We start from the raw sequence: 24966 nt of genomic DNA, 5'->3' as shown, positions 1-24966 counted from the left end.
AAGTCAAATTAAAATTTCTCGAAACCGGATTTTTTGAGATGTGACACTCATTGAGTAAATTAGCGATATGTAAAACTTCCTCTTTACCAATTACCAATTTGGTAGGTATTCGAAAAACAGGTAATATGATTGTATTGTATTTTATGATCGAATGTAATAGACGTCTCTAGACTTTTGACGTTCGGTGAACTCAAAACATAATGTATTCGATAAATAACAACATTAGCATATTTCTATTTAACTTTTGTTTTAAGAAATGTTAATTTAATGTGAGAGTAAGAATGTTACGAACAAAAAGCAAATAAATTTTTACAATCGATAAAATTTGCATTTAAGACAATATGTCAAATGGGAAGGAATCCGAGGTAAATTTCAAACCGGAAAGTGCTTAGAATAACGTAAGCAGGTAATAATTTAAATTTTGCAAATACATGTAGTAGTTTTTGAAATATATTTCCTCAATTGACTATAGAAATGTATGTTAATATATACCGATTCAATATTTTAAATAATAATCACATGTGTCTCTTAGACGATTCGAAAGGAAATTCGTTTGAATTAGCAGCGAACTCCTGTTATTGTAGATTTTTTATTTTAATTGGAAGTAAAAATCATTCAACAATTTTTGAAAACAAAAAACAGATGTTTGGTAGTAATTCGGACGAATTCAAATATTCAAATAATTCGAATTTGATAATGACTTCCGATATGAATTATTCAATACAAAACAATTTTATGTACCAAATATTTTAATAAATCGACGCTATACGAAAGTAATTATAAATTTATATTTTTAGAATTTTGAATGGATTCTTAATCGAAATCGTAACATCTACAAGATCCACAAGGTCGTCTACATTTGTGAAATTTATAATTTTAACTGTTTGTATTAATTCAACACTTTTGCTTTTTAATTGTCCATTAAATGACGATGTAATTGTGTTCGCAGTCTTTAATAAAAAATTGACTGTAAATTTAGAACGTTAAAACAATATTGCGGCTTACGCCGTAAAATTTATGTGATTTTTTATTTTATTGTATATAGCAGTATTCCTATAATATATAAAGCATTTTTTGGCAAAAGAAGTTTTGAAAATTTCGGAGTAAAATTTTAGGGATCTTGTGGGTAGTAGGTATCATAAATAAACAGAAAAAAATATTTCAAGAATTTTTACATATTTTCGTTCGTGATGTAGTGTTTTCTTTCATACTCTACAGGTACCTCACATAAGATACATGTGCAATTTCTTATATCCATCTGAAAGCCACCATTTTTTCTAAAATATGTCAGATTTCCATGAGATGCAAAATCACTTTTATATTTTTCCCTACTGTGCTCTCATATTTCCTCTCAACTTTGTTCTTGAATGGTTTCATCGTCTTACCACCACATTGACACACTATCAACATCAACCACAGCATAACGCGCACCATCGCACAGTGGCCAAATTTCCAAAAAAATAACCTGGCCAAAAATCGAAAAAGGCTTCTACAGATTAGAAGGCATCCATAGGAGGCTTCTATAAAATAGAAGACCTACATAGGAAGCTTGCATAGAAAAGATGGCCTATTCTATAGAGTAGAAGACCTCCGTAGGAGGCTTCAATAGAGTAGAAGACCTCCGTAGGAGGCTTCAATAGAGTAGAAGACCTCCGCAGGAGGCTTCTATAGAATAGAAGACCTCCGCAGGAGGCTTCTATAGAATAGAAGACCTCCGCAGGAGGCTTCTATAGAATAGAAGACCTCCGCAGGAGGCTTCTATAGAATAGAAGACCTCCGCAGGAGGCTTCTATAGAATAGAAGACCTCCGCAGGAGGCTACTATAGAATAGAAGACCTCCGCAGGAGGCTTCTATAGAATAGAGGACCTCCGCAGGAGGCTTCTATAGAACAGAAGACCTCTGCAGGAGGCTTCTATAGAGTAGAAGACCTCCGTAGGAGGCTTCTATAGAATATAAGACCTCCGCAGGAGGCTTCTATAGAATAGAAGACCTCTTCTATTCTGTAGAAGCCTCCTACGGAGGTCTTCTACTCTATAGAAGCCTCCTGCAGAGGTCTTCTGTTCTATAGAAGCCTCCTGCGGAGGTCTTCTGCCTCCTGCGGAGGTCTTCTGCCTCCTGTGGAGGTCCTCTATTCTATAGAAGCCTCCTGCGGAGGTCTTCTATTCTATAGTAGCCTCCTGCGGAGGTCTTCTATTCTATAGAAGCCTCCTGCGGAGGTCTTCTATTCTATAGAAGCCTCCTGCGGAGGTCTTCTAAGTAGGAGGTATTCTATAGAATAGAAGACCTCTTCTATTCTGTAGAAGCCTCCTACGGAGGTCTTCTACTCTATAGAAGCCTCCTGCAGAGGTCTTCTGTTCTATAGAAGCCTCCTGCGGAGGTCTTCTGCCTCCTGCGGAGGTCTTCTGCCTCCTGCGGAGGTCTTCTGCCTCCTGTGGAGGTCCTCTATTCTATAGAAGCCTCCTGCGGAGGTCTTCTATTCTATAGTAGCCTCCTGCGGAGGTCTTCTATTCTATAGAAGCCTCCTGCGGAGGTCTTCTATTCTATAGAAGCCTCCTGCGGAGGTCTTCTAAGTAGGAGGTATTCTATAGAATAGAAGACCTCCGTAGGAGGTATTCTATAGAATAGAAGACCTCCGTAGGAGGTATTCTATAGAACAGAAGACCTCCGTAGGAGGCTTCTATAGAATAGAAGGCCTCCGTAGGAGGCTTCTATAGAATAGAAGACCTCCGTAGGAGGTATTCTATAGAATAGAAGACCTCCGTAGGAGGTATTCTATAGAATAGAAGACCTCCGTAGGAGGTATTCTATAGAACAGAAGACCTCCGTAGGAGGCTTCTATAGAATAGAAGGCCTCCGTAGGAGGCTTCTATAGAATAGAAGACCTCCGTAGGAGGCTTCTATAGAACAGAAGACCTCCGTAGGAGGCTTCTATAGAATAGAAGGCCTCCGTAGGAGGCTTCTATAGAATAGAAGACCTCCGTAGGAGGCTTCTATAGAATAGAAGACCTCCGTAGGAGGCTTCTATAGAATAGAAGACCTCCGTAGGATTCTTCTATAGAATAGAAGACCTCCGTAGGATTCTTCTATAGAATAGAAGACCTCCGTAGGAGGCTTCTATAGAATAGAAGACCTCCGTAGGAGGCTTCTATAGAATAGAAGACCTCCGTAGGATACTTCTATAGAATAGAAGACCTCCGTAGGAGGCTTCTATAGAATAGGAGACCTCCGTAGGAGGCTTCTATAGAATAGAAGACCTCCGTAGGAGGTATTCTATAGAACAGAAGACCTCCGTAGGAGGCTTCTATAGAATAGAAGGCCTCCGTAGGAGGTATTCTATAGAATAGAAGACCTCCATAGGAGGCTTCTATAGAATAGAAGACCTCCGTAGGATTCTTCTATAGAATAGCAGACCTCCGTAGGAAGCTGCATTGAATAGAAGACCTCCTTAGGAGGCATCTATAGAATAGAAGATCTCCTTAGGAGGCTTCTATAGAATAAAAGACCTCCGTAGGAGGCATCTATAGAATAGAAGACCTCCGTAGGAGGCTTCTATAGAATAGAAGACCTCCGTAGGAGGCTTCTATAGAATAGAAGACCTCCGTAGGATACTTCTATAGAATAGAAGACCTCCGTAGGAGGCTTCTATAGAATAGGAGACCTCCGTAGGAGGCTTCTATAGAATAGAAGACCTCCGTAGGAGGCTTCTATAGAATAGAAGACCTCCGTAGGACGCTTCTATAGAATAGAAGACCTCCGTAGGAGGCTTCTATAGAATAGAAGACCTCCGTAGGAGGCTTCTATAGAATAGAAGACCACCGTAGTAGGCTTCTATAGAATAGAAGACCTCCGTAGTAGGCTTCTATAGAATAGAAGACCTCCGTAGTAGGCTCCTATAGAATAGAAGACCTCCGTAATAGGCTTCTATAGAATAGGAGACCTCCGTAGGAGGCTTCTATAGAATAATAGACCTCCGTAGGAGGCTTCTATAGAATAGGAGACCTCCGTAGGAGGCTTCTATAGAATAGAAGATCTCCTTAGGAGGCCTCTATAGAATAGAAGAACTCCTTAGGAGGCCTCTATAGAATAGAAGACCTCCTTAGTAGGCTTCTATAGAATAGAAGACCTCCTTAGGAGGCTTCTATAGAATAGAAGACCTCCGTAGGAGGCTTCTATAGAATAGAAGACCTCCGTAGGAGGCTTCTATAGAATAGAAGACCTCTGTAGGAGGCTTTTACACAATAGAAGACCTCCTCAGGAGGCTTCTATAGAATAGAAGACCTCCTTAGGAGACTTCTATAGAATAAAAGACCTCCTTAGGAGGCTTCTATAGAATAGAAGACCTCCTTAGGATGCTTCTATAGAAAAGAAGACCTCCTTAGGAGGCCTCTATAGAATAGAAGACCTCCTTAGGAGGCTTCTATAGAATAGAGGACCTCTGTAGGAGGCTTCTATAGAATAGAAGACATCCGTAGGTGGCTTCTATAGAATAGAAGACATCCGTAGGTGGCTTCTATAGAATAGAAGACATCCGTAGGTGGCTTCTATAGAATAGAAGCCCACCGTAGAAGGTATTCTATAGAATAGAAGAGGCTTCCATAGAATAGAAGACCTCCGTAGGAGGTATTCTATAGAATAGAAGACCTCCGTAGTAGGCTTCTATAAAATAGAAGACCTCCGTAGTAGGCTTCTATAGAATAGAAGACCTCCGTAGGAGGCTTCTATAGCATAGAAGACCTCCGTAGTAGGCTTCTATAGAATAGAAGACCTCCGTAGTACTTAAGTGAAAATGTTTATCTTTTTTGAATGAGTAACGGAAGATATTTCTTGGAACTTGATGTACATTTAGAAGAAATTTTAAGATGGCCAAAGTTCGTGAGAATCCGTCATTTTAGATGTTGCCGGCAGGGTTTATTAAAAATTTTGGACCATTATGTCAGATAGTATGGGAAAAGGGATCGCAGAACTTTCACAATGATCCGAAAAATGCCCTTGAGGTGCACTTGTGTGCCAAATTTTGACATTTTGTGGGGATGGTACCAGAAAGACAACGGTGGTGCAATGGTATGCACACCCGCCTTGCACGCTGAAGGTCGTGGGTTCGATTCCCCGGCCAGGCAACATCAAAACACTTTTCAACGGTGGCAAAATACCCTCACTAATGTTGGCGACATTTCCTGAGTATTTCAGTCATGTAAAACTTCTCTACAAAAGTGGTGTCTTAGACACGCCGTTCGGACACGGCGATAAACTGTAGGTCCCATATCATTGAGCTAAAATGAATCGGGTTGCACTCATAGATATGAGAGAAGAGAAATCTCCCTTGTCCCTTATGGGATGTTTGTGGGACAATTGTTTATTATAAAGGCCGCTTTTATGGTCCAATGGAGCATTTTCGTAAAACAGCACCTTTGGTCCCATAAAAATTACTATGGAAGCAAAGATTACTCCGTTGGTACGGGTTAACGTAAACGAGATCACCAAAAAATTTCATATACATATAAGTTTTTTAGATCATATGGACAAAAATTAAGGGGCCGCCCTATTGTCCATATTCAAACCATCTCCATGTCCATATTATCTTATGTGTAAAATTTGTTTGTTTAAAATTGTCTTGGGACAAATCATTAACCCAGATAAAGCCACTGGTTGTTTAAACGCCACAAAAAATAGTTGCAAAAATTGACGTTAAATCAGGTTTTTTTCGGATATTTTTGTGTTTTTTTTTTTTGCATTTTGTTATAGTATTGTCTGTTATCTGTCATCTCACGCATATAAAGCTTCATTTGACCTATGCATTTCCACGCAATTGGGCTAAAACCGAAGCTATTCAAAACAATCGACTTTTTTGTAATTTTCGACATTTGATGAAATAATTTAAATATGAAGACCTAATACCAAATTTCAGCAATTTCGGTGGGATATGGAGGTCACAACCTTCAAAATAACGATAATCGTGAGGTATCGTTCTATGGGGTCTATTTGAAGACGTAGACCTATACCGACAAATTCCAGGTGGAAAGTTTTATACCCCCAACAAAGACTTAATACCAAATTTCAGACACTTCGGTGGGATATTGAGGCTATAAATCCTTGCATATGATATGTAAATCATTTGAAAATTGTGTATACGAAATAAATGTCAGTTACACCCAGATAAAAAATGACACCATATGAGGTCAAACTGACCACATCCGTTGTCGATAGTGTATAAACACAATTTGTGGTCGAAATGAGCACGCCGTTGTCAACTTGAATCCATGCTAATGTTTGGTAACTGGGAAATTTATTGCACTATCAACTACCGTGCTATCAGGCAGTCCGATACCTCCAGCTTGTAGTTCTCTAACTGAGAGCATTTGTTCCAGTCAGTTTTACATGAATAATTAACCCTGGAATTGAAAATAAATAGTCATATACTAACTATATTTGTTTTGATCATTTATGTCAATTTGTAGAGTTAATTCCGTAGATTTTAATTCCTCATATTGCTTTGAGCATTGTGGATTTTCCACCTTTATTGGTAAATCCTTCAAACTCTAGGCTTTACTCAAAAAATAAATAATGAAAAAACTCGTTTATATATTTTTGGGCTTTCAAAATATGCATTGTAAAATTCGTTTAACAAAAATGTGTATGAAAACGAACTCTCATACTGGGAGTGGACTTCAATTGTCCTTGAATTATGTGATTTAAGATTAATTTTGTCATTGCCATATAAATATTATGTGGGTATGTAAGTAACTCCTTATTTATTTACTTTTAAATATTAAAAAAAAAACATAGCTGATTCAATTGAAATTTTTAATAAACTTTTATGGCATTTTTTGTTGCCTATAAATATTAAAATAATTTTATAGTTTATAACATGTTTTATATTTAAAGGTAATTGAAATGCACCTATACTGAAATGAAATATGGATGTTACCATATTTATTACCAAAAAAAAAAAAAAAAAAAAAAAAAAAAAAAAAGAACAAAAAAACAAAAAAACAGAAATCAACAGTATTTTTGTTTGTATTTTTTATATTAAATAACAATACAGAATATAATTCTTCTTCATCTTCTTTAACCAAAAAAGGAACAGAATTAAAATCATTTACATTTTAAATAAATTTTTCACATTTAATTGGACATTAACTTGAAATTGAAATTTAATTGAACACCATTAAAATTGGCAAAAAAGAAACAACTCTTATTTCAAGTTCATTAACAATTCGCCGGCTAGATGTTTTGTAAATTCTAAGTATGGCGCAGTCGTAAAACCAGCTACCTGGCCCCCTCAAAAAAAAAACAAGAACAAAACAAAAAGTCAATTTCGAGAAAAAAAAGAATTCCTAGCAAAATAAAAACCAAAACAAAAAACCTGTTCTGACACAGTTAGTCGTCGTTACTTTTGTAATGCATCGAAGTTTTTTCTTTTTCAAAATCATAAAATTTGCAGTGGAAACTTTTTTTGTTTGTTTGTATTTTTATTCCGCTCACAATGTCATGGAAAAGTTTTTTAAACACAAACGTGACTGACTGACAGATTAACGGCCAGCAGTGATGAAAGGATGGATTATTTGTCAAGGTTATGTTTATTTCAGTCGAATATTAATGGGCGTAGAAGGAATATTCTGGATTTTGTTCTTAATGGAAATTTCCATACGGAAATTTTTTAATATTATGGTTATTTAATATTATTACATAACAAATTATTAAATTGAATACGTAAAAAGGTATGACATAATGAATATATGGAAGGAAATAATATCATTTCCAATCTCTTAAAGCAGAACGCAATAAAGCAAGAGCGAGATTACAATTTTGAGTTTACAATCCCAAGAAACTTGGATATTTGTTGAAATTTTCTGGGAGTCCAACAGCAGGATTTTGAGTTTAGAACAGAATTCTATTCTATTATTTAATTATTTATTTATTTAATTACTTATTTATTTATTTATTTATTTATTTATTTATTTATTTATTTATAGAACATAATTCTTCATGGTCCATCTTGTCAGGCTTGGTCGTATAATTCAATGTAATTATTTATTATTATTATTATTATTATTATTATTATTATTATTATTATTATTATTATTATTATTATTATTATTAATTAATTAATCTGCCCTCACAGGAATCATAGGCATTGAGCACGAATTTAGTATCTCATTTGGCGAAATTTTGTACATTATGACATTTCTTTCAAACGTGTACATCAAGTTCCAAAATGTCATAATTTGAACAACTCCCTCCCGTTTCACCTTCACAAAAGTTCAGTATTTTCACGTAAGAGCGGTTTAAGGACTGTTCAAGCATCGTTTTTGAAATTTGTACCGAAAGTGTTCCTTTCAATCCTGTTTACAGCGATATAATGTTTTTAGTGGGCAAGATCGTACTTCCTGACATAATGGGCTAAAAGCTCTAAAAACCCCTACGGCAATGCGCTGAGCAAAATAGTTTTTAATGAGAATTAGTGGGCAAATTTTTAGACCACGGATACCCCAAATACCTAAATTATCTAATCTAATCTAAAAAATATGTTCAGCCAGGTGAAAGGTACCACCTATGGGACTTTATCAAAGTGTGGACCTACCATTACAATTTTTGGTGCAAAAGTTTTATAACTGCAGGGGAGCTCAAAACTCAATTTACGGGTAGTTCCGTCGAACAATGTATTCAAGATCCTCAAAATACCGCAAATCGGGAGGTACCGTTATATGGGAGCTATAACAAAACATGGACCTATGTAGACGATTTTTTCGAGAAGAAGTTTCGTGACCACTGAAAACTTCAAATGTCCAATTACAGCTAGTTCGGTTAAAAATGGTGGCTAAAAACCTCAAAATACCGAAAATCGGGAAATACCGTTATATGGGGACTATACCAAAACAAGAACCTATGCTGACGATTTTTCGTGAAGAAGTTTCGTGACCACAGAGAACCTAAAATGTCAAATTACAGCTAGTTCGGTTAAATATTATAACTAAAATTCTCAAAATACCGAAAATCGGGAGGTTCCGTTATATGGGGGCTATACCAAAACGTGAACCGATATAGCCTATCATCGAACTTGACCTGCCTGCAAACCAATGACGGATCTTCCCAACATTTAAGAGGCCCATATCCATTTTAATGGATGCCAGAGTGATTACCACAGACGGGCGGACGGAAATGCAAAGATCGACTCAGAATTTTACCCTGATCATGAATATATATACTTTATAGGGTCGCAAATGATTATTTCAATGCATTACAAACGGAAAAACAAACTTAATATACCCTCCATCCTATGGTGGATGGTATAAAAATAAACAAGTAAAAAAGTGTCAGTCGGCTTTGCCGACAGAGGTATACCCTCAGCCAATGTGAATTGAAACTTTCATCTACGGACAGATAGAATGTATTTAGCGTCTCTTCAGAATTTTGTGGCCCTTTTTCAACATTTGAACTTGCCGACAAAAATGTGGATTAGGAATTAACACAAATGTTGTGGGGGAGGTACCCTTAGGGAGGACCGATATGGGCCATTTTAGAAGTTAAACTAAATTTTGACGAAATATTAGGAGATCCAAAGTTTGGACCAAATTGGTTGGACCATTCAAGTGATATCGTCCTAATATTTTATTGACATTTTTTAAATATTGGAGAGAGGTACCAGAAGTTGGGACCGGTATTACCCCATGAAACTAAGTTTGGATAAAATACGACGAAGACCAAATGTTGCACCAAATCGGTAGAACAGTTCGAGAGCCACAAATGGTGACATATGGCTTTTTACACCTTTCGGGATGTTTTCCCAAGAAATATGGACCTGCTCCTAAAAAAACTTTTACCGTCGTAATGGAGGTAGCGAATGCAAATCGCTTCAACAAAAATCAGAGTGATTCTAGAGCAGGTCTTAAAGTGAACTTATCCGAAATTTTGTGTGGGAGGTACCCAAAGGAGTGGACAAATAAAGTCCATATTCAAACCTGATTTATATCTGGTACATATATTAATGTGCAGAGTATGGATTACATCAGTCACTCCCTTCAAGAGTTATCGTACGCATATTTTTGAATTTTTGTGAGGGAGGTACCTGAAGGAGTGGACCGATATGGCTTATCTTCGAACTTAAACTAAGTTTGCATCAAATATTACGAAGACCACATTTTGGACCGAAACGGCAGATCCGTTCGAGAGTTATTTTACGCTCCAACCACTACACACGGTGTCATAGGGGTTTTTTGCACCTTTCGGGCTATTTTCTCAGGAAGTATGGATTTACCCCTGATGAAACTTGTACCGTGTTATGGGGGCCAGTGAATATAAGTTGCTACAACAAAAATCAAAGCGATTCGAGAGCAGGCCCTAAACTGAACTTTTCTGAAATTTTGTGTGAGAGGTACCCGAAGGAGTGGGCCGATTGAGTCCATATTGAAACGTTATCTAAGTCAGGTGCATACTTTACGATGGGTAAAGTATGGACCAAATCGGTTACTCCTTTCAAGAGTTATCGTGCACACACATTTTCCGAACATTTTCGAACTTTTGTGGGGGAGGTACCGGAAGGAATGGACCGATATAGCCCATCTTCGAACTTAAACTAAGTTTGGGCAAAATATTACCAAAGCCAAATTTTGGACCAAATCGGTTGATCCGTTCGAGAGTTATCGTGCGCTCCAGCCAGACAGACGGACGGACATTGCTCAATCGACTCCAAATTGTCTGAAACACATTTGGTCCAAACATACTTGGGGTCTAAAACCATTATTTCGATGAGGCACATTTTGCCCGTATGAAAGTGTATATACCCTTGTAGCCTAAAGGCTGAGGGTATAAAAAATGAATAAAAGATGAAACGTGGTTGATGATTCAAATAAACAAAGAGAAAATTCTTCAGGTTCCTTGTGTGTTAGCACACAGGCGTGCTCAGCATTGCCCTACGGTGACCAACTTAAATGGACGCGATAACATTTCTCTTAAACTTAAATTAAGTTCCAACATGGACTATATCGGACAACTGCATCCTGTATCTCCGCAGTATAAGGGCTGTTCGAGAATCGTTTTGAAATGTTCGTCAAAGGTAGTCTTTGAGATTATGATAATAACGATTTATTTTTGTCATGAACAATACCATGCATCCTGACATAACGACCCAAAACTATAAAAAAAATCCTATTGTCTAAGAGATTAGATTCGCTACTTAGATGGACCATGTCGTTCCCTGCCTCCTCCGCAAAAGTTGAACCCACTTTTTGGCAGGGGAAGCCACTACATGCTGAGATATGGGTCTCAAAATGTCTCAATGTTTACGGCCACTCCTTCATAAACCTCTTGCACTACCGTTTTTAGTAGATGTTGTTGTTGTATCGTCTTCACTTATCTGGTTCGTTTTACATCTGACCAATACCAACAAATTTCAGGTTGATAGTTTTATAAGTACCACAACCTCAGAACATCGAAAATATGTAAGTACCGTTCTATGGGGGCTATATGAAAACGTGGACCTATACCGACAAATTTCAGATGGAAATTTGTAAACCCCCAATGAAGACAAAATACCAAATGTCAACCATTTTGGTGTTATAAGGAGGCTAAAACCTTCAAAATACCGAAAATCTGGCGGTACCATTCTATGGAGGCTATATCAAAACGTGGACCGATATAGCCCATTTTCAATACCAAACATCCTAGGAGTAGTAGAAACTTCTATCTTAGAAATTGCAACCTGTATCTTCATTTCCACTTTATATAGGGTATAATTAGGTATCAACTGTATATTTAAGCTTTGTTCCAAAACTAAAAAGTTTTTACAATTTTTACGACATTTACACATTTTACCCGAAAATCCGTTCCCGTACACAAAAAAGTTGTAAAATGTTCACTTTTCTTTAAAAAACTTTTTACTCGATTGGCTGAAACGTCGACTTTGACATTTGTTCCAACTTTTTTGACTTTTTGAAAAGACTTTTGTGTGAGAACATTTTTTCTCTCTTTCTCTCTTTTACGAGTTTTACTATTAAAAAGTACGGGAACAAAGCTTTAGTTGAATTGTGTGAGTGGAGAGAGATACTCTCTCGTGACCCCTGATATCGCCTAGCGATTTAGGACTACCACTCCTGTTATTGGTTTGCTGTACAGCAGCCTAGATCACCCATATATGTACGTTAACGTGACTCTCTTTTTATTCTCACATGTCGTGGTTTAGCAAAGGAAAGCCACGCTCAGAGAGACAAATGCACAAAATAATTTGAGCACCACCGCTGTACAGCCATAGGCTGAGGGCCAAAGATTGATTCGTTTTTACTTGTTATTTTATTTATACTCCCGTTCGATAGGTATTCGATTTAGAAATAGAGAGTTAATGATTCTAGGTGAGAGTTTTGGTAATCACATTGATGCTAAACCTGTTCTACCACACGAAGGAAATGACGCGTGAACTTAAGTTCATGCCGAACTAGTTTATCAACATAATCATTTCCGGCAATGTTACAAATCATGGTTTCTAATTTCCGTATTCAATATAATTCAAATTGAACAATTCGATCGAAACACAATTTTTTTGCAAAGTCTATCCGTTCCGTCATTTTTAAGTTATTCTAATCAAGAATCTGTTATATGTTCAATAAAATGTTTATATTCTAGCTTAAACTTGTTTGAAAGCATTATATCATTAAATGAGTGGGCTACCGCTATTAAGTTTATAACGTTCTATATACGTACTAGGGTTATGACTTTTTGACCTTTTTTCTCAAAAATGATTGCCTGTAGCGGGAACGAATGAGTTTTTGCTCATACTACGTATTGATCAATCTCTGCGAGGTTTTCTACCCCTTTGAGAATCCGAATACCAAGTTACAGTGCTTTAAAAGTCTTCGCAATGAGCGGTATCGTAGTAACTCCAATCTAAGAACCCGTTTTCCCTTTTTAAAGGGGCACTGTTAAAACGCACATCTATAGCCACAATTATCTGTAGGCAGGTTTTATACCGATATCGAATGCTATATATCAAATTTCAGTAATTTCGGTAGGATAATGTAGCTAAAACCTTCTGTGCTCCTATGGGAGCACAACAAAACGTGGACCGAAACCGAGAAATTTCTGGTTTCTGGAAAGTTTACAAAAAAAAGAAAAAGACTAAGGGGTCGATTATTGGTAGCAATTATCGTTGAGTGGAGTCGCCAGTTGTCAAAATTACTTTATGTATGGCAACCTTCAACTGAAGTTGCGAATCTCCGTTGACGAACCGGCTATTTTTCAGCAACCAGTTATTTTCAGTTGCAGTGAATATTTTCGAAGAGACAAGAAGTAAAATAGAAAGGAAAAAATTAATTTCGTAACAATTGTTGATTATTTGCATGATTTATTAATTTTGTGTATCAAAAATATGGTGAAAATAACAATAAAACAATAGTTTGAAATATTTATTGATAAATTGAGTGCAAATCCAATGTGCACATGGGTTCCATCTATACAGGCGACAACACAAGGGAATTTCGTTTTTGAATAAAAATGATTTTTGTTTTGTCTTTTTTCCTCTATCAAGTGAACAACTTCCTTCAATACGTTCGACAATGTAGATTGAGCCATGCAGTTGTTGTAATCATTGTCATGGGACTTTTGGAAAATTCCCTATGCAAAAAATCTCAACGCAGCGCACACTTTTAAAAGTGGGGGTATTGTTGTTGATCTGTAACTTACTTTGAAGTCATCCTTTAAAGTTTCCACAATGTAAACTAACCTAAAATAATTTACTGATAATACAAATCTTTCCAACATGAGCAACTTACAGTGCAGATGGCCATTCCAATGGATTCGACTTGCCCCTCAAATAATTCCAAAAAATAATTCCACTTAACTTATCATTTTAAAATGGTTTTTTTTGCGAATTGTGCCTTTTGGATTAATATAGAGTTCACAAGTTTGAAAAAACTCTGATCGATAACACGTTTATCGACAACCCAGTTGGGTTGATATCAGTAATACAACATTTCGTCTCAGTTGTGCTGACAATTGACAACGCAACTCAAGTTTAGTGGCAATGCATAATCGACCCCTAAATACCAAATTTCAGCCACTTCGGTGAAATAATGAGGCTAAAACCTGACAAAAATCGGAAGGTACCGTTCTATGGGGGCTATATTAAAACGTGGACTTGTGCTGACAAATTTCTGGGAGAAAGTTGTAGTTGTAGTCCAAAGGAGGACAAAATACCAAATTTCAACAATTTTGGTAGGATAATTATATATAATTGTTCCTCAAATATCCTATAAGGGACAGGGGAGACTTCTCTCATATCAATGAGTGCACCCGATTCATATTAGCTCAATGACATGGGACTTACAGTTTATCGTCAAGTCCGAATGGCGTGTCCTAAGACACCACTTGTAGAGAAGTTTTACATGGTTTAAATACTCAGAAAATGTCGCCAAAATTACTGAGGAGTATTTTGCCACCGTTGAAAATTTGATGTTGCCTGGCCGGGGAATCCAGCCCACGACCTTCAGCGTTCAAGGCGGGCGTGCATACCATTGCTCCACGATGGTGGGATAGTATAGCTAAAACCTTCAAAATACCGAAAATCGGGAGATAACGTCCTATGAGGATATATATAAACATATCAAAACGTGGACCTATATAAACATTTTTTTGGTAGAAATGTTTCTTAGCCTCTGGAAACACAAAATACTAAATTACAACCGATTCGTTGGTCAAATGGGACTAATACATTCAAAATATCTTAAAGCAACATTCCGCAGTCCTTTACTCGCGAGCAAGCAAAGAGAGCTTCACTCTCCACTCACCAATTGAAAACCCATGCATTAACAACAGTGTTTGCTCAAATTGTTGTTGTTGTGTGCCGATTGCTGTCTTAAAGTGACGTGTACTATATATGGTATGTTTTTTAGCCTCTGGAGACACAAAATACCAAATAACAAACAATTCGGTGGACAAATATCTTAAAAATTCCTTAAAACGTCCTACGTACTTTTGGTATTCCACAGATTCCACGGACATGGGTATATCTACACAGAAAAAAATATTTCAAGAATTTTTACATATTTTCGTTCGTGATGTAGTTTTATTCATACTGTACAGGTACCTCACATAAGATACATGTACAGTTTCTTATTTCCATCCGAAAGCTACTATTTTTTCAAAAATAAGTAAGATTTTCATGAGATGCAAAATCACTTTCCTATTTTTCCCTATATTCCACTATTTGCTCTCATATTTCCTCTCTTGTTTGGTAAATTCTCTCAACTTCGTTCTCGTTTTCTTTTGAATGGTCTCGTCGTCTCACCATCGTATTGACAATGTATCAACGAACCACAACACAACCACAACACAACCCGAGACCATGTGCTCTAAATGAACGTAAATTGGCTATCGCTCACAACCTGTGTAGATCATTGATGCTCAAAATAAAAAAGAGAGTAAAGTAGTGAGAGAATGACAAGAAAGTTTGTATTAGCATTGTGGTTGTAAGAACTGCGACCAGTAAACATGTGTGCGGTTTTGTTCAGTGTCCCCACTAAAATTATGCGTACATCCATGCACATGTTTACTTGTCGGCTGCTCAACGACAACTGATTGTTATTCTCATTGTGAGTACACCTATCATGTAGTCACGTTAACGTATATGGATGATCTTGGCTGGTGTAGATGCTAACACGTTGTGGGCATCAGCAAATTTACGCTCATTGAGAGCACAAGGGAGACCCAAAACATTTATCTGCCTTACTCTGAACTACAGTGCGTTTGGTGTCGAAAAAACACAGTGTTTGTCTGTATAGTTCGCAACTAGAAATTTTTAATTTCTTTAATACGAAGGCAACATCTAATATCTCAACCTAGTGCTGATAGACTCAACATGCATGTACATATATTTCGTGAAAATCCATTAGAAGAAACGGTAAATTACAGTAATACAAAATTAAAGAATTATTTAGTAAAAAGCAGCAAAATGTTTCTCTTGTTTGATTGATGGTGTGTGGTGGTTGTTAGTCAATAATAACAAAAACAACAACTCGCCAAATTTGTTTTTTTTATCTCTCAGAAAAAAACAGTATTTTTTTGCTTTATGAAAGGCGTTCATGAAATACAGAAATTTGAACCTTGGCAACCAGCGTACGTAAAAATACTTTAAATAACATTTCCAATCGTTTCGAATTTTCTATAGGAACAATACAAAACGAAACATAACCCCGCTGTTTAGTTTCGTTTTGTTTACATTCGTGAGTGCGAACAAAACGAAAAGTGAAAAGTACTCAACTCCACAAGAGCAGATAGAAAATGGAATAGTATACGTTTGGTGGTTGATAAAATTCACTGAGCTAACCCTGCGGGAAATAAATTGGTTTAAAAATAATTTAAAACTAGTTTAAAAATAACCACCACTGGTTATTTTCTGACTATTTTCCTTTATGCCAACTAACTATTTTAACATAAGGATGCATTACTTTTAACTAGTTACTAACCAACTACTTTTGACTAATTTAAATCAAACTATTTTTTGACTTATTATAGTCAGTTAATCTTAAAGAGAGTGAAAAAAATATTTTTTATTTATATTTTTATTTCTCTTTATTTTCTCTTTTGATTTTATCTTTGCCTTTTTATTTTGACACCAGTTGTTTCTCAGTTATGTTTCCTTGTTAACAATTGCTCCTCTTTTGATATGTCGAGTCTATCAAAACTAGCTTGTATAATTGTATGTTACATTTGTATCGAAATAATTACCAAATTGTATATCAGAATTATGTGCGTCGAAAACACACTATTGAACATTCAACGCCTTCAACTGGTTGATCTCTAGATGACTTTTCAATTAATTTATAGTTATTTGTAGTACAATTTCTTTGTAACTGACTATTTTCAAATTGGTTGATAACTAGTTGAAAAGTAGTGCAAAGATAGTCTATAGATGACTTTTCAGGCAATTTGTAGTCAGTTGTAGAATAATGCATTTATAACTAACTATTTTGTAAACCGGTTGAGAAAAGTCCCGAGGGGTCGTTGACCATAACGCACAGTAAACATTTGCAAAAAATTCTTTTTGTTTGGGTGGTGTATGAAACAACTCGCAAAGCATAGCCGAACTACATTTCAGCAATCGTACAGTTTTCATCTTTTTACATTGAAAAGTTTGTGGTTTTGTTTTGGTTGTGAGAATGAAACGATTCAGAGAAGCTGAAAAGTTTGTGGCTTTGTGTGATTGGTACGGTAATCGTTTTGTTTGTTTCCGTTCATTGTTGGCAAGACTTTATGAACACTATTCCTCAAATGCAGTAATTATTTTTCTTTGTAGGTAGAATTGCACGCTGATCAAAAATTTATATAGTTTGTGGAGTCTAAAATGAGTATTTCGAGTAGTTACAAACGGAATGACAAACTTAATATACCCCCATCGTATGGTGGAGGGTCTAAAAACGTCCCGCACAAACCACTTTTAGTAGATATGATATATGAAATAAAATTATTTTGGTCTTGTCGTGTGTCTCCAAAGCTTATTTTCAGTTATATGTATATCTGTTTGTAGTGACTTTACAAATTATTCAAAAAAAGCTCACATAGAAAAACATTCAAATGACTTTGTGCGTTGAAAAAAGTCATAACCCTAATAAGTGCTTTACTTCAATTTCGCTTATCTAATAATTGCAATTATTAAACCAGCAATAATTTTATTTTTTATGAACGCGTTTGGAAAACTTTACTTAATGATTACGGGCTATTTGAATTTTTAATATTTTTTATTTGTTACTTTGTAAATAACCCATATTGAAATAAATCCATTTAATTGATGGTACTTATGCAAAAATTATTTCAACACAAAAGCTTAAACGCCTGTTAGACTATAGACTTATAACATGTTTAAGAGCATTATCTCGATTTATTTCACATATATTGTATGAAAATGACAACTTAAATCGACTGGATTTGCTATATCCACCATAGTCTAAACGTACTATTAGTGACAACTTTCTCACTAATCTTTTCTTTCGGTAATCTTTATTTCTAAAAAAAATATGTATTTTCAACTATAATTAGACTGTTTAATTTTCTTTCTTTACAGCTACATCGAACAAGATCGTGTCTGCGGTTTCTGGACATGGTTGTTTGTCCTTTCCAAATTACCCGAGTTGGGCGATACCATTTTCATTGTATTGCGTAAACAGCCATTGATCTTCCTGCACTGGTACCATCACATTACGGTGCTCATCTATTCATGGTTCTCATACACCGAATATACCTCATCGGCCCGCTGGTTCATTGTCATGAATTACTGTGTACATTCCGTTATGTACTCGTACTATGCCCTTAAGGCGGCCCGTTTCAATCCACCACGTTTCATTGCCATGATTATTACATCGCTGCAATTGACTCAAATGATAATCGGCTGTGCCATTAATGTGTGGGCCAATGGTTTCCTCAAGACACACGGGCCACAATCCTGTAACATTTCCCAGACGAACATAAATCTGTCAATTGCCATGTATTTCAGCTATTTTGTGTTGTTTGCCCGTTTCTTCTATAAGGCATATTTGTCACCCGATGGCAAGAGTCGACGCATGGCTGCATCATTGGTTGCACAAAATTCAGCAAAATTGCGGCCAACACCACCAACCACAAGTAGCAGCAGCATCAGCAGCAAACCATCGATGTCTAATGAAAACGATGTCCACTTGCGCAAAACAAAAGTCCAATAAATGGACGTAATATTATAGAATATACCTATTATTCAGGGGATATTGATTTTTTATTTTTTTGTTTATTTAATTTTTATTTTTATTCATTTTATTTTAATTTAAAAAACAAAAACCTTTAAGAACAAAACACAAACAAAGAATACAGAATAGAACAACAACAAAACCAAAAAACTTCTTTACAGTCTATTTCTGAATCTAAATTACAAAGAAACTTAACAAAAAAAAACTGTTTAACTTTGGCAACAACAAAAAATCTACCTATTTACGACTATACAACAAATAAATAGCCGTACTATATAAATATTTAAATTATATACAGTCTATATTTTACTATCAAATATTCTTTAATAGAAGAACAGGAAAAAAACAGCAAAACAAAAATCCAAAAAAACAAACCTACAACTTTGTAGAAATCGCAAAAACTGGTAAAGGGAAGGGGGCTTTTTACGGAAAAAAGAATGTAAAATTTTGTTGTGAGATTAACTTTAACCGATTAACACTTCTACTAGCAGTAAGCTTGTAAGAATGACAAAAAGGTCGGATAGCTTTCTATTGTTGAAAATTTGATATGAATACTGTTATGATAAAAGATATTTTCTTGTAGAAAATGTTCTACGGAAAATGTTTTCTTGTAGAAAATGTTATACGGATAATGTTTTCCTATAGGAAATGTTATACGGATGATGTTTTCCTATAGGAAATGTCATACGGGTATTGTTTTTTTATAAATAATGTTATCCGGATAATGTTTTTTATAGAAAATGTTATCCGCATAATGTTTTTTATAGAAAATGTTATCCGGATAATGTTTTCTTATAGAAAATGTTATCCGGATAATGTTTTCTTATAGAAAATGTTATCCGGATAATGTTTTCTTATAGAAAATGTTATCCGGATAATGTTTTCTTATAGAAAATGTTATCCGGATAATGTTTTTTTATAGAAAATGTTATACGGATAATGTTTTTTATAGAAAATGTTATCCGGATAATGTTTTCTTATAGAAAATGTTATCCGGATAATGTTTTTTTATAGAAAATGTTATACGGATAATGTTTTTTATAGAAAATGTTATACGGATAATATTTTCTTATAAATAATTTTATCCGGATATTGTGTTCTTATAGAAAATGTTATCCGGATAATGTTTTCTTATAGAAAATGTTATTCGGATAATGTTTTCTTATAAAAAATGTTATCCGGATAATGTTTTCTTATAGAAAATGTTATCCGGATAATGTTTTCTTATAGAAAATGTTATTCGGATAATGTTTTCTTATAAAAAATGTTATCCGGATAATGTTTTCTTATAGAAAATGTTATCCGGATAATGTTTTCTTATAGAAAATGTTATCCGGATAATGTTTTTTATAGAAAATGTTATCCGGATAATGTTTTTTATAGAAAATGTTATCCGGATAATGTTTTTTATAGAAAATGTTATACGGATAATATTTTCTTATAAATAATGTTATCCGGATATTGTGTTCTTATAGAAAATGTTATCCGGATAATGTTTTCTTACAGAAAATGTCATACGGGTATTGTTTTTTTATAAATAATGTTATCCGGATAATGTTTTTTATAGAAAATGTTATCCGGATATTGTTTTCTTATAGAAAATGTTGTCCGGATAATGTTTTCTTATAGAGAATGCTATCTGGATAATCATTTATTATAAAATATGTTATCTGGATAGTGGTTTCTTATAGAAAATGTTATCTGGATAATGTTTTCTTGTAGAGAATATTAAACGGATAATGTTTTGTCATAGAAAATGTAATGCGGATAATGTTTTTTATAGAAAATGTTATCCGGATATTGTTTTCTTATAGAAAAGGTTACTCGGATAATGTTTTCTTATAAAAAATATTATCCGGACAATGCTTTCCTATAGAAAATGATATACGAATACTTTTTTCTAATAAAAAAAGTTATCCGGATAATATATATACGGATAATGTTTTCTTGTAGAAATTTTTATCCGGATGATGTTTTCTTATAGAAAATGCTATCCAAATAATGTTTTCTAATAGAAAATTTTATCCGGATAATTGCTACTCAAGAAAATATCATACGGATATTGTTTTCTTATAGAAACTTTTATCCGGATAATAGGTTTTATAGAAAATGTTATTCGTTTAACGTTTTATCATTGAAAATATTATACGCATAAGTTTTTTTTATAAAAATATTATCCGGATAATGTTTTCTTATAGAAAATGTTATCTTGATAATGTTTTCTTATAGAAAATTTTATCCGGATAATGTTTTCTTATAGAAAATGTTATCCGGATAATGTTTTATATAGAAAATCTTATGCGGATAATGTTTTATATAGAAAAGGTTATCCGGATAATGTTTTATAAAGGAAATGTTGTCCCGATATTGTTTTCTTATAGAAAATGTTACACGGAATATTGTTTTCTTATAGAACTTGTTATCCGGATAATGTTTTCATATAGAAAATTTTTTCCGGATAATGTTTTCTTATAGAAAATTTTATCCGGATGATGTTTTCTTATAGAAAATTGTACCCGGATAATGTTTTCTTATAGAAAATGTTATCCGGATAATGTTTTCATATAGAAAATGTTATCCGGATAATGTTTTCATATAGAAAATTTTATCCGGATAATGTTTTCTTATAGAAAATGTTACACGGATAATAGTTTCCTAAAGAACATTTCATCCGAATATTGTTTTCTTATAGAACTTGTTATCCGGATAATGTTTTCATATAGAACATTTTATCCGGATAATGTTTTCTTATAGAAAATGTTATCCGGATAATGTTTTATAAAGAAAATGTTATCCGGATATTGTTTTCTTATAGAAAATGTTACACGGATAATAGTTTCTTAAAGAAAATTTTATCCGGATAATGTTTTCTTATAGAAAATGTTACACGGATAATAGTTTCTTAAAGAACATTTCATCCGGATATTGTTATCTTTTAGAAATTGTTATCCGGATAATGTTTTCATATAGAAAATTTTATCCGGATAATGTTTTCTTATAGAAAATTGTACCCGGATAATGTTTCCTTATAGAAAATGTTATCCGGATAATGTTTTCTTATAGAAAATGTTATCCGGATAATGTTTTCTTATAGAAAATTTTACCCGGATAATGTTTTCTTATAGAAAATTTTACCCGGATAATGTTTTCTTATAGAAAATTTTACCCGGATAATGTTTTCTTATAGAACATTTTATCCGGATAATGTTTTCTTATAGAAAATGTTATCCGGATAATGTTTTCTTATAGAAAATGTTATCCGGATAATGTTTTCTTATAGAAAATGTTATCCGAATAGTTTTTTTTCTTATAGAACATTTTATCCGGATAACGTTTTAGTATAGAAAATGTCGTACTGATAATTTTCTTTTATAGAAAAAGTTATCCATATAATGCTTTCTTATAGAAACTGTTATTCGGATAATGTTTTTCTATAAAAAAGTTATACGGATAATGTTTTTCTATATAAACAGTTATCAGGATAATTTTTTTTTTTATTTAAATGTTATCTGGATAATGTTTTCTTATAGAATATGTTATCCGGTTAATGTTTTCTTATAGAAAATTTTATCCGTATAATGTTTTCTTATAGAAAATACTTTTTGTCGTCTTTCATATTGAAAATGTTATCCGCAGTATACATTTGTATTAGAAAATTATCAACATATTTCACAACAACTTTTTCCTACTTTTGTAAAATCTTAAAAATATAAGTCCAACTCAAACAGTTTTTGCTTTTGACAAAACAAGAAATATTGAAGTTTGTAATTAAAAATAAAAGACATGATAAAAGAACAATTTCATATATTAAAAATACAACAACAAATATCGCATGAAACAAACTAAGAATTTTGTGTATTGTTTCAAAATTCTATTTGCAACCGACGAGATTTGTTCAATAGTCTAACAAAGAAAAAAAACAAAATCCTCACATCACATGCCAGGGTTACACCCAAAGTAAATCCAAACAATAACCACAAATCACACAAAAAAGTAAATATGTATTTAAAAAAAAGTAACAAAAAATTGAATATTTTTTGCATTAACAAATAACTGATTAAACAATTGCAACAAGTATTTGTATTTAACTTTGACTTATTAGTATATTGTCAATGCAAAATCAATTGTAAATCACATTCTACAAATAACCACCTCTAAAAAAACCTAACCCCACAGCCAGCCATCTCCTCCACGAAAAACAAAAACAAAAAACCGAAAACTATACTTTATGAAGTATTAAACACAACTTTTGTCACAATATAATGGATATTAGAAATGTTTGCCTTTTCTATATTTGTAAGATTAAGATGCATACAAAAATCTAGTCACATTTGGCAAATTAAAAAAAGAGTACAAAATAGAAGCGGGAATATGGGCAGAAGATGGGGCATCATTTCAATAGAAAAATATCAAATATTGCAGTTTTAATTGTTTGCCAACAAAATTGCCAAAGTGTAGCAGAGAGAAATATCGTTTTGGTCATTGACCTTAACTGTCATATTGACAGTTATCAATAAGAATTTTGTGTTCAGAGTGTCTAGTGGGCAATTTGGTTACCCTAATTAAGACCTCTTATGAGAGATATAAACTTTATTATACACCGGAAACGAAATTTTTTTTCACGTGGATAATCATGGTGGATATCTCAGAATTATTTGTAACTCCACTTCACAATGGAAAATATTGCTTCTAGACACAAATCTTCTTTGCAACACCATGGTAACATAAACACATCACTGTTGGCAGTTGGAAAATGTGGGAACGAAACTTATTTTACAACGCGCAAATAGGATGGAGATGGTTGGCAGTTAAAACAAATTAATTCGGCCCAAACGAATTAAAATAATTTTGTTTAATGATTTTTGGTATTACTTCAAATTTAAAAGAAAACAAAACCAACATTAAATTGTTACATTTATAGAACAAACAAAAAACAAACGCAATATCTAGGCATTTGATATATAAGAAAAAAAGACAAAAGTTTTGACAAGCAAGCAAATAAATGCTTAACTATTGTGTACATTAAAGTTTTTATAAAAACAAAAAATTAACAAAAAAAAAAAATAATTGATTTTGTAAAAGAAAATGCAAAACAACAACAGCATGAAAACAATTTGTTAAAAGTAACAACAACAAAAAATAGGAAAGTAGAAATCGTAAAAAAATACTATTTAAAAATACAATTAATTTGCTTTACTTCTTCTCTTATATTGCCTAAATTTAAATTAACGACGAAAAAATATTTGCCACAGCTTTTGCAATAATCAATTAAACTTGTTTTTAACCACCACCACTACAAACAATTAATGAAAATATGTACAACAATTTGAAAACAATGTATGTATGTACATATATTAAATTCCTTATTTAATTCTAGGTTTGGTTTATTTTGGTTTTGTTTTACCTTATTTTTGTAAAGACTTTTTGTTTCTTTAAAAAAACACACACACACATCTACATGAAAATGCATTTCTTTATCACTTTTCTGCTATTTATGTCAAGGTATTTCTTCTATATATTCCATTTTTCGTAATTTCTTATCTTATTGACAATGTCTTTCAATGAGACTTGTTTCTAATGGCAAAGGTTTTATTACAGTGTATGGTGTTTTTTCTTTTAAATAAGAACTATTATTTAAAAACAAATCTAATTTATATTTTACGATTAATTATAGTTTATAAGTCTAGAATCTGTATATTTTTATTTAATTACATAATTGTTGAAATGCGCAAATATTTTATATTGTTTTAGTTTTTTTCGGATCAATGAAATAAATGAACAAAATCTTATAAAACGAACAAAGGTAAAAGAAAATGTGTTTTGTTTTATTAAAATCTTACCAGGAAGGCAACACAATTTGATAATAAAATTCAAAGATTCAATCAAAAATTTATCGATTTTCCGGCGACAAAAAAATTGTCATATTAACAAAATTCAATAAAATTATTTGATCACAAAGTAATAATACAAATGATAAAATATTTCACCTATTGACAAAAATATTTATCAAAATATTCCACATTTTGCTTGATATGTCAATATTTGAAATATTTTATCAGTTCAATATAAAAAAATCGATAAATATTTAAGTCAATATTAAAATTTTTGATCTGTTCCAGAACCTACAAGAAAGAAGCTACTATTTTTTACTACGATAACGATTTTTGCTTTATGTTATCGGAAAAAGTAGTAAAAATTAGTAGATTCTTGCAGTACTGGAACAGGCAGATCATTTATTGTATGAAATAATTTTATCGAATTTCG

General features: G+C 33.5%; 1 protein-coding gene across 1 annotated transcript in view; it reads left to right on the top strand.

Annotated features, from left to right (window-relative positions):
* The window catches only part of Baldspot (elongation of very long chain fatty acids protein baldspot), a 133868-nt gene extending 109352 nt beyond the window's left edge, over positions 1-24516 (top strand). Inside the window, exon 4 of the mRNA XM_073986570.1 lies at positions 18048-24516. Within this exon, the coding sequence (XP_073842671.1) occupies positions 18048-18681 (634 nt within the window). The 3' untranslated portion in view covers positions 18682-24516. The remainder of the gene's footprint in view (positions 1-18047) is intronic.
* The last annotated feature ends 450 nt before the right edge of the window (positions 24517-24966 follow it).

The sequence above is a fragment of the Musca autumnalis genome, unplaced genomic scaffold (genome assembly GCF_047663935.1).
Source record: "Musca autumnalis isolate F117 unplaced genomic scaffold, ASM4766393v1 scaffold_4, whole genome shotgun sequence".
Classification (NCBI taxonomy): domain Eukaryota; kingdom Metazoa; phylum Arthropoda; class Insecta; order Diptera; family Muscidae; genus Musca; species Musca autumnalis.
The sequence above is the reverse complement of the archived record's forward strand: the minus strand, read 5'-3'. Positions and strand labels throughout refer to the sequence as shown.